Genomic DNA, 16,225 nt, shown 5'->3' with positions numbered 1-16,225 from the left:
AATGAGCTTCATGATGAAAGCCTTAGAATAGATATGTTAATCTGGCATTGCTCTTTTCAGATACAGATGGGCCAGCTGCATTTTTTTCAGCACATTAAAATTTATAGGATTTACACTTTTTCTTTGTGTTGCAAGTATTTATGCCTTTTTTTTGTATCAACCTATAACTTACTGTAAAAGTGTATTACTTGCCAAATAAAAACTGGCAATATTATGTTGTTACCCGGTACTGGATTAGTGTTTTGGATGTGACTCATTATTTTCAATTTAAACAATGCACAGTAAATTTATTTTATTCTAGTTTACAAATGTAATTCTTTGTTGTTAAAAGGATGCAATGATACATTTGGTGAAGATATCCCGCGTCATTCGGACTCCACAAGGAAATGCTTTGCTGGTAGGAGTTGGTGGATCTGGAAAACAAAGCCTTACAAGACTGGTTTCATATATTGCAGGGTATCAAAGCTTTCAAATTGTACTCACAAGGTAAAAGTCTTTTGCAGTGCTTTTTATTAATCCACTACCTTTGTAACATTATCTCCTTTTATTACTTAATTTGTGGCAGAGTGGATGCAGGAGCAGATTTTATCCTGGCTATTAATATCTCTTGGCCTCAATACCGGATAATGGATGTAAATATCTGTAGTTGCAGAACAGTTTTGCATGGATGTATACAATCTGGCACGTAAAAGCTGGAGGATGTGTTGTATTTCTTTTGAAGTTGGGTCAGTATAATTTAAAATAGAGAAAGTGATAAAGCAATGTTGAATTTCAACCATCTACTGTGATTTATTAATGCTCAGGCCACGTCATCCTGTGTTGAAAATGATCAAAATAATCAGTGCAGCCAGGACAATAAATGTAGCTGCTAATTACAGAAGAAAACCTAAATAAAAATGTTTAGCATCCTAAATAAGCAGCTACTACTTACGTAAAAGGAAAATACTGCAGATGCTGGAAATCTGAAACAGAAGCAGAAAATGCTGGAAAAACTCCTTTTTTCGATCTTTTTTCCCACCACTGCCCCCCTCCCCCACAACCCACCCGCACAAGGGCCATCTGTCACTTGTTCATGTTGTTCTTTCCAGAGAGCTTACCCTTGTCCTGCTATTACCACATTCTGCTTTCTGACCTTAATGCCACCATCAGCACCTCCTTTAGCCAGTACCACTATCATTAACACCCCCTTTGTCCTTTTGTTCATGACACCTTTGTCAATCTCTCCTTTGCCTGCACCTATTGCTGGCCTTCTATCCAGCTTCACCTTCCCCATCCCCCTTAAACAGTATAAATATCATCACATTTTTACTTCTCTTTAGCTCTGAAAAAGAGTCATATGGACTCGAAACGTTAACTCTGTCTTTCTCTCCGCTGATGAGGTTAGACCTGCTGAGTTTTTTCAGCATTTTCTGTTTTTGAGCCATTATTACATCTTACTTTAATGCATCACATCTGTTATATAAATTTTCCATTCCAGAGACTAAGGGCAGAATTTTGCCCTTGATGGGCAGGTGGGCCCCACCAGCTTGGCGGCAGGTGGGCAGCCAATCGCCGCCGCCGAAATGGGCTCCACCACCATTTTAAGTGGACGGGCCAATTAAGGCCCGCCCAGCAAGACACCTGGCGGGAAGCACTTCCTGTGCCTGCTGGGGTGGGGGGGATTCCCCAACTGACAGAGTGTGCTCTTTCGCGCATGGCATTGACAGGTCGGTGGGTGGACAGCTGATTTCACTGTCCCCCCATCTTCCTGAATATTTAAATGAGGCGGGATGACGTTTCTCCCTGACGTCATCCTGGATCACTTTCGCGTCGGCAAACAGGCCCTGCCCCCAGCCCGCCGCCGGAAAAATTCTGTCTGAAGTGCATGGCGTTTGGGATTAGTGGCAAGTTTCCCACTGAACGGCGGGTCAGGTTCTCATGCCCAATCTTCTGCTTGAAACCTCATTAATTATGCTTAGGTAAGCTGTTCACTGAATGACGTGGCAGGGCAGGCACTGCTTCGCCTGACCACCGTCACCTCATGGGGTCAAAGTTCCTAGTGCCATATTACTGTCTGCAGCCCAGCTGTGTGGGCGGAAGTTCCAGAGGTGGGTCCAAGGAACAAGCAGAGTGCGGCAAGGTTTAGCCATGACTCACTGGAGGCTATAATTTGAGGTGTCTGCCAGAACCAGGAGGTTCTTTTCCCCAGGGATGGATTTAGGAGGTCCACCAACCTCACTTCACCGGCCTGGGTAGCGGTCGTGAAGGAGGTTAGTTCTGTAGGCAACTGCCAGAGAAATGCCATCCAATGTAGGAAGAGGATGAATGATTTTATCTGCTCTGACAGGGCATTATCTGCTCAACCTTCAGCTCACTCCAAACTCACACTCTCATCATGGCATTGTGCACTCAAAATGTCAGACAGCTCAGGGATCTCACGTAATATTAGCAGGGGAGATATCAGCATTGAAAGCGTATTCACCAGCATCTCATCTACCAACCTGCACAAACTCCATCTTCAGCCCTTACTGGAGGGCTCAGCACACACAGGAGGCACGCATTCCAAATGTCTGCTCCATCCCTTCTCATCACATCCCATCCTATTGCTTTATGCAGGCCAAGCTTGCCTACAACAAGAGGGAGAGATCCCAGACTGGCAGAGGGATGGCCAACATCCAGGATCTCTCCAAACTCAAGGAGGATGTCGCTGAGTTGGCAGGGGAGGGCAGAGATTGCTTCTGTGGTGAAGGCGAGATCGAAACCTGTGTGCATGAGCCCCCTATGAGTTGACCACCCTAAAATTCACAGTGAGTGACATGCAATGTTGTCTTCTACCAGCTTATGAACTAAATCTATCTTCTCTGTCTTACAGACAGCTGCAAGTCCAGATAAACCAGCACAGATAACATAGGCCCCCAGCCCCCAGGCCACCTCAGAGGAGGATGCTGAGGATCCATTTGAAGAAGACTCTTAATTGTGTTCATCTTCAGCCTCCACCATCACAAGGACAACATCCTGGTGGGTCATAGATCTAGATTAGGCTTGGGATCACATTCTGGGGAATGCTTCACTGAAACGTGTCTGCAGCAGTCGGAGGCAGTGACAGCCCAGGTCTCTGGCACTCAGAGGATTGCTGGAGAACAGGCACCCACTGAGTCTGAGTAAGTTGATAAGCCTCTTTAAATGGCTGTCGCAAACATGCTGGTGATGCAACAACAGGTGGTGAAACATCAGGCAGAGTTGCGAGAGACAGTCAACAGACTGGAGTGAAGGATGAAGGAGTCCGTCAGCGTTCTGGCTGACATTTTGGCTCCGACATGCAAGTGCCTCAAGGTCTTCTTGGGAAGGATGGTGGCTGCTTTGGAGACCTTGGTCCAGCAGATGTTACCAGATTTGCACTCAGACTTGTTCTCCATCGCTATAGACATTGGTGGGATCCATCAGTGGCTTGGCGAGAGGGGGGCTGGGCACCTCACTCCAGATGCTCCTTCTCCACAAACAGTCAGACAGGGGCCTTTGGGCACCCAAAGGGAGGAAAACCAGCAGCTGGACACCTGGGGCCATCCACTCGTGACTCCAAGCTTGTCCAGCCGATCCCAAACCTCCCTGCCTGTGATCCCTCACCTCCAGCTACACAGGCCGAGGAGGGTGCACCTGCCCCATAGCAAAATACTCAAAATAGGGCGTGGATCTCCAGGTCTCGGTCAATGCCCTCCAAAGTCATCAAAGACAACAAGATGTAGCGTTCAGCAGGCTGCCTCCAACTCTGCAGCACATGTCAGGGATGCACCAAGACATAACGGTAGGGTTAGAAAGATTAAGAAACATTGATATCACTTCTAGCTCATGAGCGTTCATTCACTGTATATATCACGCTGTTCGTCATTTGAATGCGTCATTCACATGCATCTATGTGCCTTCTTATTGCAAGGTTGACCTAACCTCCCACTCCGTGATGATCTCCTTTTGTGAGCCTCATACTCATGTGATGTCTCGACTCATATACTTTGCTCCTCTGATGTGAAATGTCAGGGAGATACGTCAAGCTCTTTGTGGAAAGTGACTGTAATTTGCATTATGAACTTTTATTCCTTACAAGACACCATGGAGTTCTGTGTGCTGAATTGCCTTGAAGGATCACCAGCAATGGTGACTCATCTTCAAATAGCTGTCTTCATTGTTAGTGCCAATGCACAAGACCTGCAGCCATGATGGTCTCTCCAGCCATGTGCACGTCTCTGTGGCCACAGGAAGTGTCCCATTCAGGAGGCCACAATTGCACCAAGTCCACTTGACGCAGGGGGGCACTGGCGTGCTGCCTTTCACTTCCTAGAGTGGCTGACTGCAGCCTTAGCTGCTGACCTTTCAAAGATTAGGGCCCAGTTAAACCTGAGGGTTGGAGGCCCAAGGCTGAATGCTGACCTTGCTCTTGATATGAGTGGTTGTGAAGGCATTCAGATCACTGGCATGCCACTAAGGAACAGGAGAAATGTGCTCGGGTCCCCTCGTCAGCACTTTACTCTTTCCGGAACTGTGTGGAATGAGTGTGTCACGGACACGGATTCCGCATCGAGCCTCTTTGCTGGCATCTTCTCATGGAAGCTCACCATCATCTTCCTGCTCAGCCTCCTGCCCTTCCAGGTCTTCTTCATCTGAGGAGTCCTCAGCCTCCTCCATGTCTCCCTGCGGCAGGTCATCTCCCTTTTGAAGTGCCAGGTTTTTCAGGGCACAACACATCACCATTATGCCAGATACGCTCCATGAAGAGTATTACAGAGCCACACCTGAGCAGTCCAAGCATTGGAAGCACATCTTTAGGATCCTGATGGCCTGCTCCATGATGGATCTTGTCGAGCTATGCACAGCGTTGTATCTCTCCTCTGAGATACATTGAGCAGCCATCTTTTCAGCATGTACCCTTATCACCAAGCAGCCAGAGCTGTAAGCGCTGTGGCCCTTCAAATATCGGAGGTACCTGTGAGTGACTCAGGATGTGGGATTCATGGGAGCTCCCAGGGTACCTGGCACAAACGTGCATGCTGTGTTAATGAACATCCTGTTAATGAACATCACGGGCTGCTGCCATGGAGCTGTCAAAGCCACATGTTTGCAATTGATCACCCCTACAATCCAGGGAAGTAACTGCACTCTATAATCTAGGAAAGCCTGAGATAACTGCGAAGCGCAGGAATCTGGCAGCCTGGCCAGCTTCATCCAGTATGAACTTCACATAATGATGAGCCTTACTGTGAAGGGTGTCTGTCACCTCCTTGATACATTTATGTGTTGAGGACTGAGAGATGCCACATAGATCCCCTGTGGATCCCTGGAATGACTCGCTGGCAAAAAAATTGAGTGTGGCAGTGATCTTCATGGACACTGGCAGTGGATGTCCTCCCAGCCCATGCAGTGTTAGCTCCTCCCACAGAGAGTGGCAAGTATGAACCACCACATCTCTTGACAAGCATAGAACTGTGCGGCATTTTCTCTCATTCATCTACAGATAGGAAAGGCATCTTTGGTAGACCCTTGAGGCGGAATTGTCTCAGATTTGATCTAAGTGCAGTAGCGGGCGAGAAAATTACGTTTTACCTGCTGGCCGCAATGTTGGCTTTTTGCACCATGTCATCCCATTCCCGCCTCATTACTTATGCAACCACAGGGAACACACCGTCTCGCTGACGGGCGGTCTCCAATTTGCCCACCACGCTGTTACCTTGCTGCTTTCTCATGCAGGGTACCATATTTAAATGGAAGTTGTGTGCACACTTCTCAATGCTTATAGCCCAGGAAGGCACCGGTGAAGGCGTGGCCCCAAAAAACAAGAATTGTACAGGCCCCTGATTCAGTGACGCATCCCTGGGATGCTTCTAGACATCATGGAGGCCTGCTCTGGCTGCAGGAGGCCCACCAACCTCACCACTCTGGCTTGGGAGGTCTTGGCAAGGGTGGTCAGTGCCAATGCTGCTCACAAGAGGTTGGCCATCCAGTGCATAAAATGGATAAATGATTTCATCTGTGCTGCCAGGGTAAGGTAACCATCTCATCGCTGTAAACTCACACTCACAAGGCCATCACACATTCACTGGCATCTCACTCACTGCCAGCTCAAGAGACATCACCAGTCTCTCTCTCACACACACCCTCACATCTCCATCTGGCCTCATCTCCTCTGGAGAATGTCCCTCAGCCCTCGCCATCTCGAGGCCATTTGCACAGATCAACATGCGCCCCCACACACCTTGGGACACCCTACTTCCTCAATACAGCCCTCACCCTGCAGCCTCTTCCCTTGCCTGAGGCCACTTGTCTCCCTTTCCCAACCAAGCTCCAGCCCTGCAGCCATTGAAAAATGGCCCCCACTTTATGGCTTGGCTGGTAGGTAGAGACCTGCCCGTGAGCCCCCCTAAAAGTGATAAGGTGCTGCCTGCGAAGCCTGGTACTGATGACCATGAGTGCTGCCCGAAGCAAGATAGGAAATGAACCTCGAAGTCCTGAGCGAAGTGCAGCTCACCAAGTGCATGTTGCTTATGTACAGTTGTGAACATGCCGACGTGCCTGGTGTTTCCAGCATGGTGGGATTATTCCGGCAATAATGGCTTATAATGATATGCAGATGTATTTAAATGACTTTCCCGAAGTACGGCAGCAGGAAACATAGCCTGCCATTGATGGGCGGAGCAATTACAAACTGGTTTCACGAAGGCATAAAACAAATTTTTGGCTTTCTGCACCCCCCCCCTCACCTGCCCTGACACCCGACACAAAGACGGAAAATTCTGGCCTTGGCTCTGTGAGTTACCTCCGTGGGATGGGTCTGATCTCCTCATCCAATGGGTGTTGTTGGGGCTTCCCTGGACAACGGACCTCAGGCCTGGTCTCTTCTTGAAGCAATGCTAGGTGGCACCGAGCCATTCTTCCCCTCCTCAAAAGGACCACTGCCATCAAGAAAGCAGCATTGAGTGCAGGCTCCTTCTCCCTGTGGACAGATAGATCCAACAGATTGATGAAAGGTGGGCAATGATCGTCAATCTCTCATCAGAAAGCCATTGTCATGCCCTAGAGCTGTGTCTGCACTACTCACCTTTCCCTGATCCAGCATTCCAGTTGAGGCGCAACCTCACAGATCTAGGTGACCAAGATACTTGACACCTCAATCCCTAGAGGTTGGAAGAGGCTTCAGTGCATGCCTGATGTGTTCAGCCTGACCAAAGGCATCCCTACTATGTCTGATCTGGTATACTGATTATGCCTAACCTGCACTTTTGGAATGACTGGATGCCCTTTGGCTCATTAGCCATGCCTATTGGAGAGAGCACCTTAGAGGCTTTCATTGATCATCTTGCAGATATCCAGCAGCAATTCTCCCTTCTCATATCCCTCTCTGTTAACGCTCCAGCCTCCCTCAGTATCCCTGGATCCCACTGTCATCGTGATGGATGTTTCAGATTTCCCCCTGAACCTATCACTGTTGATGCCCACATAGCCCATGTGGACCTCACCCCTCCCCATCTTGAGGCTGTGTGCATGGTCACATACAGAGGCGACCCCTCAACCACCGCCACCACCCGCCCACCACCCCCCCCACCCCCCCCGCAACCCCCCCCCCCCCCCCCCCCCCCACCCACCCCCACCCCCACCACCAAGGGAGCTTTGAGTATCCTCCGACTGTATTATGTTTTCCCTAATTACAGGCTACAGATGCCTCCCCTGATCATGACCATCCCATCTGCAGCTCAGTATCGAGCCAGACACCCCCATCACTTCTGAGTGTGAAACTATGACCATGCACAGCACACCAAGCTGTGCCTGATTCCCATTGAGCAGACAGGCCTTGCCCCACCTAGTGTGGGAAGACGATGTGCGTGCCATTCATAGCCCTGTAGCATGACCTGCAAAGCCCCAGGCCTGCCTTAATCTCTCACCCCGACTAAGTGGTCCACAGAACTACAGAACTGTCTTTAATCTCTCAACCAACCCAGGGACTATGACTGTCTTTCACTCAGCTCTCTGGCTCCTTCAGGACTGGCCTCAAGACCGTTTCCTCTCCATGAGTCTCTGTGCAACTCTTCCCTCGCGTGCCAAACTAACCCCCCCTCATGAGACAGCTTCCTACTGTAGAGTCACAAGAAACATAAGAAATAGGAACAGGAGTAGACCATTCGGTCCCTCAAGCCTGTTCTGCCATTCAATAAGATCATAGCTGATCTGTGTACATCCCCTCGCATTCATGCAATCGGAATCCCACCCGCCCCACCCTCCCCGTTCTGTGTCTGCGTTCCATAGTTCCATGTCAGGTTTCAGCTTTCCCACCCCCAATCTTCCCTCTGCCTGCCATCGTGCCCCCCCCCACCCCGTAAACACCACCATACCCCCTTCACCCTTGTGTCTTAGTCTTTTTCTCTGCCCCTCCCTCTCTAACCCCATCATGTTCATTTCACCCTCTTGTCTCAGTCATCTGTTTCTCCTCCAACCCCAGTTGTCATGCTGGTCTCTGTTTTAGAATGCAGCCCTGCCTGAGGCCTACAGCACACAATGCTGTCATCTCGGACTAACCCAGCACCCACTGTGAGCAGCCCAGCTCAACACCTGCGGCACCTACGGTGAGCGGCCCAAGCATAAACCCCACCAGTGTGTGCTTATCCTGGCATCGCTGAGGACTTGGAGCAGCGCTGTTGCAGTTAGGCTCTGAATGTTGCACTCACCTCAAAGCCACAAGTGAAGTGAGAGTGGACTGCTGTACACCACTTATGTATGCTCGTGAATGAGACCGGTCTAATTGCCCACAGGTGTGGCACGTAATAAGGAAGGGGAACGTGATTCCGGCGAGTTGCATTTTTAATGAGTATTCATGACATGCTAGTGCATGCAGATGGGGTTCCCTTCAAGGGTCAGCGGGAAATATGACCTGCACACAGCCCATCATGAAAGTGGTGAGGGGAAAATTAGGATTTGTTTTTCTGCTGGCGGGTTTCTGACTTTTGGCCTCGCTCCAAAATTTCTGCTCCTGCCCGCTATGAAACCCATTGTTGATGGGACCAGGAAATTTCATCCACAATGTTAGTCAGGAACTGGTAGTCTCCATAAAACAAACCACCAACATTTACAGACCAGATTGTGAATATAGAAATGCCTACCTTGTGAATATACTTGTAAACTCATTCAGCAACTATGGGTATTTACATCCATTTGGTCTAAGGCCAAAAGATAGACTGCCAGTTGCCCTAACTCACTGTGGCAAGCCTTGAATTTTACAGCAGTTTCCACTGTTTATTTTTATTTGTTCATTGGATGTGGGCATTGCTAGCCAGGCTCTGGGGACCCGGGTTCGAATCCCACCATGGCAGATGTGGAATGTGAATTCAATAAAAACCTGGAATTAAAAGTCTAATGATGACCATGAAACCATTGTCGATTGTTGTAAAAACCCATCTGGTTCACTAATTTCCTTTAAGGAAGGAAATCTGCTGTCCTTATCTAGTCTGGCCTACATGTGTCTCCAGACATACAGCAATGATGTTGACTCTTACGTGCTCTCTGAGCAAGGGCAATTAGGCATGGGCAATCAAATGCTGGCCTAGCCAGTGATGCTCACATCCCATAAATTAATAAAAAAAGGCCAGCATTTATTACCCTAGAGGGCATTTAAGAGTCAACCACGTTGCTGTGGGTCACATGTAGGCCAGACCAGGTAAGTAAAGCAGATTTGCTTCCCTAAAGGGCATTAGTGAACCAGATGGGTTTTTACAACAATGGCTTTATGGTTATCTTTAGACATTTAATTCCTGATTTTTACTGAATCCAAATTCCACCATCTGCCATGGTGGGATTTGAACTGGGATCCCAAAGTATTTACCCTAGATCTCGGGATTATTAGTCCAACGACAAAACGCAACGCCATCATCTCCCTCATTTGTTTACTGTCTCTAAACTCCTGACCTCCAAAATATTCTCTCTCTGTATTCCTCCATCTTTGGTTACATAAATTTATGTAAACATAAATGCAGAATAAATGTCTGGAGCCTTCAGCTTTCTGCACCTTGCTGTCTGCAGTTTCCTCTGTTAAGCTTTTTACTAAATATTCTCTAACATTCAGTCAACACTTGTAACCTCTCTTTGTTTTGGTGTCTGTTTTCCATATGCCTATTAGTGAAGTGCCTTGGGACATTCTTTATAGTAAAGGCACTATCATTTCTGTGTATAGCTTCTGTGTATTTCTGTTTTAGAACTTACAATACAGGTAACCTTATGGATGATCTGAAGATCCTGTACCGCACAGCTGGACAAAAAGGAATGGGTGTGGCATTCATATTTACAGACAACGAAATAAAGGATGAGTCCTTCTTGGAATACATGAACAATGTTTTAGCCTCAGGTGAGGTCTCAAACCTCTTTGCTCGAGATGAAATTGATGAAATTACCCAAGATTTAATTCCAGTAATGAAAAAAGAGTATCCAAGACGGCCACCAACTGTTGAAAATCTCTATGATTACTTCCTTTCACGAGTACGCAGTAATCTGCATGTAATTCTTTGTTTTTCTCCTGTTGGAGAGAAATTCCGGACTCGTGCATTGAAATTTCCTGGTCTAATCTCTGGTTGCACCATGGACTGGTTTCAACGTTGGCCCAAAGATGCTCTTGTTGCAGTCGCTCAACATTTCCTAACTTCATATAGAATAGAGTGCACACCACAAGTTAAGCAGAGTGTTGTGAACACTATGGGAACATTTCAAGATACTGTGGCAGAGAAATGTGTTGAATACTTCGAGCGATTTAGGCGTCAGACCTATGTGACTCCCAAGTCTTACTTATCTTTTATTGGAGGCTACAAATGTATCTATGGAGAGAAGTTTGCTTATGTGGAAATGCTGTCTAACAGAATGAAGACAGGTACAGATTTATCTATTTAATTAGTGTGCCACTGCTCATGTTCTGTAATTATCTACAAATAGTCAATTCTGCATTTATCTGTGTGCTGCAGTTTAGTTACTTAGTTCTGTTTTCTTTTATTGATTCAGAAAATTAATAAGGGGAGCCTGAAGTGTTTCAATAATTCAGTCATTAATTAAACTGCAAGGCATATTAAGAAAACCTGTTAATTTGTTATTCAGGTAAAAGAAAATGTCTAACATTGTGTGTACCAGTCCTCTCTATTATTTAAATGTAAAGATGACTGCTAACAACCTGATGACATTCAGAAGAGGCATTCACCTGAAGGTTTTATCAATCAATCATTGTAAACAATAGAAATAAACGCAAGGGATGACCAACTGTGGAATCGGTTTGTTGGGGCCAATAAGTTTCACCAATGATTATATTTGCTGCCTCATAATTTATGTTCACCTTGCAGGTTATTAGAAGGATGTTACTTTTATTGAATTTTGAGAAAATACTAATGGAGGAACAAATCAGATTTTGAATCAAGCCTAGTGAATATAGGATTTGAGCAGGTTCAGAACACTGGGCAGTATCTTTATTGTTATCATGGTGACTGAACTGCTCACTGATGATTGCCAATAAATAACCTTTGTTCTGTAAAGCAAGTCACAAACTTTCTTACATTCATCAGGAGACATACATCAGATCACAATTTCAGTCTCAGTTCTGTGATCTCATACCCACATGAACCACGGTGTGCTTGCACTAAACAATAAGGAAAATCAAAAGAAGTTTGGATATGAGGTTATTCCAGTGTTTAATATAGTAGTAAAAGCCTCCCATTAACATTTTCGAGTTCTAGTTTAACTAGTATACCACAGCATGTTTATTGTAAGAGGAAAAATATTTTACAGTTAGAAGAGCTGGATGGCATGTAGAATGGTAAAGAAAGGGCAGGACGAGAGAGATGGACAAAAGAAGAAGAAAACTAGAAAAAAAAGTGCATCAATTCCACGCGGTTGTCTCATGAATCCTTTGTGATATACAAATTAGCACGTTTATTAATATTTTTGTACTCAACCTGTAGTGATGCCTCAGTTATAAGGCTCACAAATGAAAATCTTACACCTAGGATATGCCTGATGTTGACCCTCTTTTGTAAGGAGAATCACCATTGGTGTCTCTGCAGAACAAATTTAAATTCAGAGATATGCTCATGTACACACAAAATGCCAACTGTCACCATTCAGTATATTTCGCTAATTAGAAAGGATAATTTATATCAGGACACAATTCCTTGGCCTTAGGTATTTTTTACCATCTCTTGCAGTTCCTCTTGTCTTTGAATGCTGTCCTTTGCCTCTACCTAGGGAAAAATGGAGCATGGGAGGGTGTGTATGGGGTCTGGGTGGGCTATTGATCTACTCTCCAAGTCTTAGCTAAGGCTGCTCCAAGCAGACCACTACAGATCTGTAGGAGCAGTCTGGGGTGAAGTCTTCCCCATTTTTTTCTTCCTTTATGCAGAAGTTCATTGTCTTCTAGATACCTCATCTCCTGAATTAAAGAACACTAAAATGGAAATATTGGGAATGAAAGTCAACCATTTCTGGGCAGGAAACAAGGGATCGTGATCATGATTTGGAGTAACACCATGTAGAGTGAAGCCAACTTCCATTTGTATGCTAGCTACACCAACCATCAACCTTGAGCCCACAAATGCAACCATGCTGCTTGCCCAACACCTAGACTGAGATTTTCATTGAGTTATGGAGACTCCATGCCTTATCCAAAATGGTGTGGGGACCCTAGTTCAGGAGGCCCCACCCCCACTTCCTATTTTTGCCAGGTGGGGAATGGATTTGGAAATAACTCACATATGCAGGAAACCCAAACTCAGCAGGGCCATTTGAACTCAGTGCTGAGTTCATATAGACCCCATTTTGACTGGGGCAAAGGTGTTATCCCGCAGTGTGGGCATACAATTTTTTTTAGAGTAGACATAAATGCTTGTAAAGGGTGGATAACGTCTGTAGAACTGTCAAGTTGCAAAGTAATTTAAATCTGTTGACCTTTAAAGTTTGGGAATAACACAGTATGCCTGTGTCTCCGAGTTGAACAAATGGTGCTTACAGTTCCTGTGGCTGTTTGCTGGATAAAGCCCAGATTCTTGTTCCCAAGTCAAGTGTGCAGAGCTGGGAAATTTTCCGGCTCATCACACCCATCTCCTGAAAATATGCCCCAAATTGTGGGATTTTCGTTCCAGGGTTGGGGCTCAGAAGTCAGGTCCACTGCCGCCAGAAACAGTTTGGAAGTGGGCACAGAGGTCGCAAGTGCCAAGGTGGAATGGTTAAAAAGCCCACCTTGGTTTCCTGGGGTTTTGCCCCACTTGTTTTATTTAATATTAGCTCTAGCCCTCATCCCTCACACCCCGTCAACCCCCATTCTCCCCCCATGCCCCATCCATACCAACTCATGCCAACCCATGCCTCCCATCCACTTACAATGGTCCTTCACACCTTTCATGCCAATCCATGCTAATCTCCATGGCCCCTTATATTCCCTAAACTAACTTTGGCCAACTGTTTGTTTATTTAACCCTAAGGGCTAAAATTATAATATTATTACTACTTACCTGCTTCCACAGTCTGTCATTATCATCGTGGGGGCTTTTAAGTCACAGCTTGATTGACAGCGCCAAAAAGAAGAGTTTAACTGGCTTTGATCTGCACTTATGAATACAAATGTTTGTTTTAATATGGGATTAAGTACTTGAGGGGATTTCAATGTATTGCATGAACTTTTATCAATGAGAAAGTGTTTTGTATGTAGTAACATCCGTAATAGATACTTAGAACTTTACTTTACTCCTGAGGTCTGCACATAGTGGATACAGGGTGAATTAGTGTGGAGGGGTGTAAGGGCAAAGGGAAGTGGCCAGGGGGCATAGATTGACATGAGCTGGCACTGAGTTGGCATGGGGGCTATAAGGAGCCATGGGGATGAGTGGGGGTTATGGATTGGCATGAAAGGTATGAGGGGCCATTGGAGGTAGGTAGGAGGCATGGGTTGGCATGAGTTGGTATGGATGGGGCATCAGGAGTCGGTGGGGCGGGGGGCATGGCAGGGTGTGAGGGTGTCAGAGCTAGAGCTAATATGGAATAAAACAAGTGGGACAAAGCCCCAGAAAGCCAAGGCGGCATTTTAACCAGCTCACCTTGGCACTTGCAGCCGTTGTGCCCGCCTCTGAACTGTTTCCGGGGGGAGGGAGGGGGTGGACCCAACTCCAGCACACCACTTCCCAACCCCCGGAAAGAAAATCCCACAGTTTGGGTCACATTTTCCCAAGAAGGGTGTAGTTAGCCAAAAAATTTCCCAATTCTGGCACACCTGCCTTGGGAACAGAAATCCGGGATTTTGCCTTGGATCAGCAAAAACTTTTCTTTCACTTAATATTGAAAGATCAAAACCATCCTGTTTAAACCACAGGTGCAATTAGACTGGGCTTCAGTTGACTGTCTTAGCCAAAGGATGATAGCTGTCATTGTAACACTCCCTCGATGCTCCACTGAAGGTTCAGCCTAGATTATGTTATCATCTCCCAGAATGGGGTTTGAAGCCAAAATGAGAATGTTATCAACTGGGCCAAGCTGATATGAATGCAATGTAAAATGAATCAAAATTTTGTGGCGTATACATTTGCAGGCTGCCCACTGGATTTTATGAGCCTCCCAACCTTCAAACTGGCTGGTGGGGTGGGGGGAGGGGGGCAAAACATCCATCTCAATCTGTGTATGCAAGTCCAAATATAGGACCCTATATCACAGGTACAATTCAAGCGGACTCTTGGTTCTGTACATTTCCTAGCATACAGCTAGCTATGTAAAAAGAATAGAATGCAGTAACTGCATGATGGTATTTACCCAAGGAACCCATTATACTGCTTCCTAACACCTTGGCCAGGATTTTACTGCCCTGCCATGGCGTGTCACCCCCCCCCAGCGGATGTGGTGAGCCATTTAAATCTGCATTCAGTTCAGTGGGACTGTAATATCCTGCCGGGCGGGAGGGGCCATAAAATCCTGGCCTTTAAAATGTACCATGCCAATATAACTCTTAAAGATGCATGACTTTTAATGTTCTGACTTAGTTTGTCATTTTATTCGAGGAGAACTGCCCTTGTTTCCTGTTGAATTTTTATCCCACTTCTAGGTCTGGCAAAGCTAATGGAAGCCGAGGTGTCAGTAAATGAACTGTCCAAAGAACTTGTGATTAAGGAAAAAGACTTGGCAATCGCTTCAAACAAAGCAAATGAAGTTCTGGAGGAAGTGACTTTAAAGGCCCAGGCTGCTGAAATTGTTAAAATGCAGGTTCAAAAAGTGAAAGACAAAGCTCAGATCATCGTAGATGAGATTGCGGCCGACAAAGCTGTTGCTGAAACAAAACTGGAAGCAGCTAAGCCTGCTTTGGAAGAGGCTGAAGCAGCTTTACAGGTCTGTATGCTAACAATGTATATAAATGCATTTTGTACATTTAATCTGAAGAGGAGATGTTACACTCTCCAATCCCGCAACGACCACACGAGACTTAGGCTTCCTTTTAACCGGTTTTATTCAAGCATATGCAAGGGAGCCAAGGGATATACAATGATTCCTACGAATGAAGACCCGGCTCCCAGATTGATTACATTTCACTACTTTTGTACCTTTTCTTATCGTAACACATTTGAGTACATTTGAATACATCCAACTGGTAACCAACTCACGGCTCCATACTATCTCTGTCCTACTGAGTACATAAACATGTGATTTCGCTAACCAATTATTCTAAAGGATGTATACATAATTATATTATCCAATCAAAGTTAAAACACGTACACAAGGACCTTGTTTCTTACAACTCAAGACTGTTTGTGTTTCATCAAAGCCCCCTCTTTGTCCATTGCTTATCTTCCCTTATCTAAGCTAAAACCATTTTGTCCCTTCCCTTGTCTGAGAGAGGAGCACACTTAATCTAATTTATTTCATACTTTATCTCCAGCCTGGCTCTCAAGGCTGTGCATTGTCCATCTGGTTTTCCTCAACTGTTAATAAGTTTAACATCAATGGCTGCCTGGAGATTTAAGTGTGATCAGCAAATTCTTATTGTGTTTTCTTTTAATATATTTAATTTCCCCCTAACAAACCCATAAGATTTACCACTTCTGAACAGGAAAGGTGAAGAATTTAAATGGCTACTTACTAGACATGGGTTAGACCATCAGTTGGTTTCCAATCGTCCATTCTAAGTTGCCCTATTTCAATAGCCACTATAAGATAATGCTGTTGATTTTGGTACTTTTCTCTCTGGGATGAACAAAGGCAGTAATAG

At 45.8% G+C, this 16,225-nt stretch overlaps 1 protein-coding gene across 1 annotated transcript in view; it reads left to right on the top strand.

The window, feature by feature from the left end:
* Positions 1–16,225, top strand: part of dnah5l (dynein, axonemal, heavy chain 5 like) — a 504,419-nt gene that overhangs the window by 300,354 nt on the left and 187,840 nt on the right. Inside the window, exons 55-57 of the mRNA XM_041183960.1 lie at positions 332–486; positions 10,206–10,870; positions 15,068–15,348. Of these exons, the coding sequence (XP_041039894.1) occupies positions 332–486; positions 10,206–10,870; positions 15,068–15,348 (1,101 nt within the window). The remainder of the gene's footprint in view (positions 1–331; positions 487–10,205; positions 10,871–15,067; positions 15,349–16,225) is intronic.

The sequence above is a fragment of the Carcharodon carcharias genome, chromosome 3 (assembly GCF_017639515.1).
Source record: "Carcharodon carcharias isolate sCarCar2 chromosome 3, sCarCar2.pri, whole genome shotgun sequence".
In the NCBI taxonomy this organism is placed as follows: domain Eukaryota; kingdom Metazoa; phylum Chordata; class Chondrichthyes; order Lamniformes; family Lamnidae; genus Carcharodon; species Carcharodon carcharias.
Note: the sequence above shows the minus strand (reverse complement) of the source record. Positions and strands in the feature narration are given on the sequence as shown.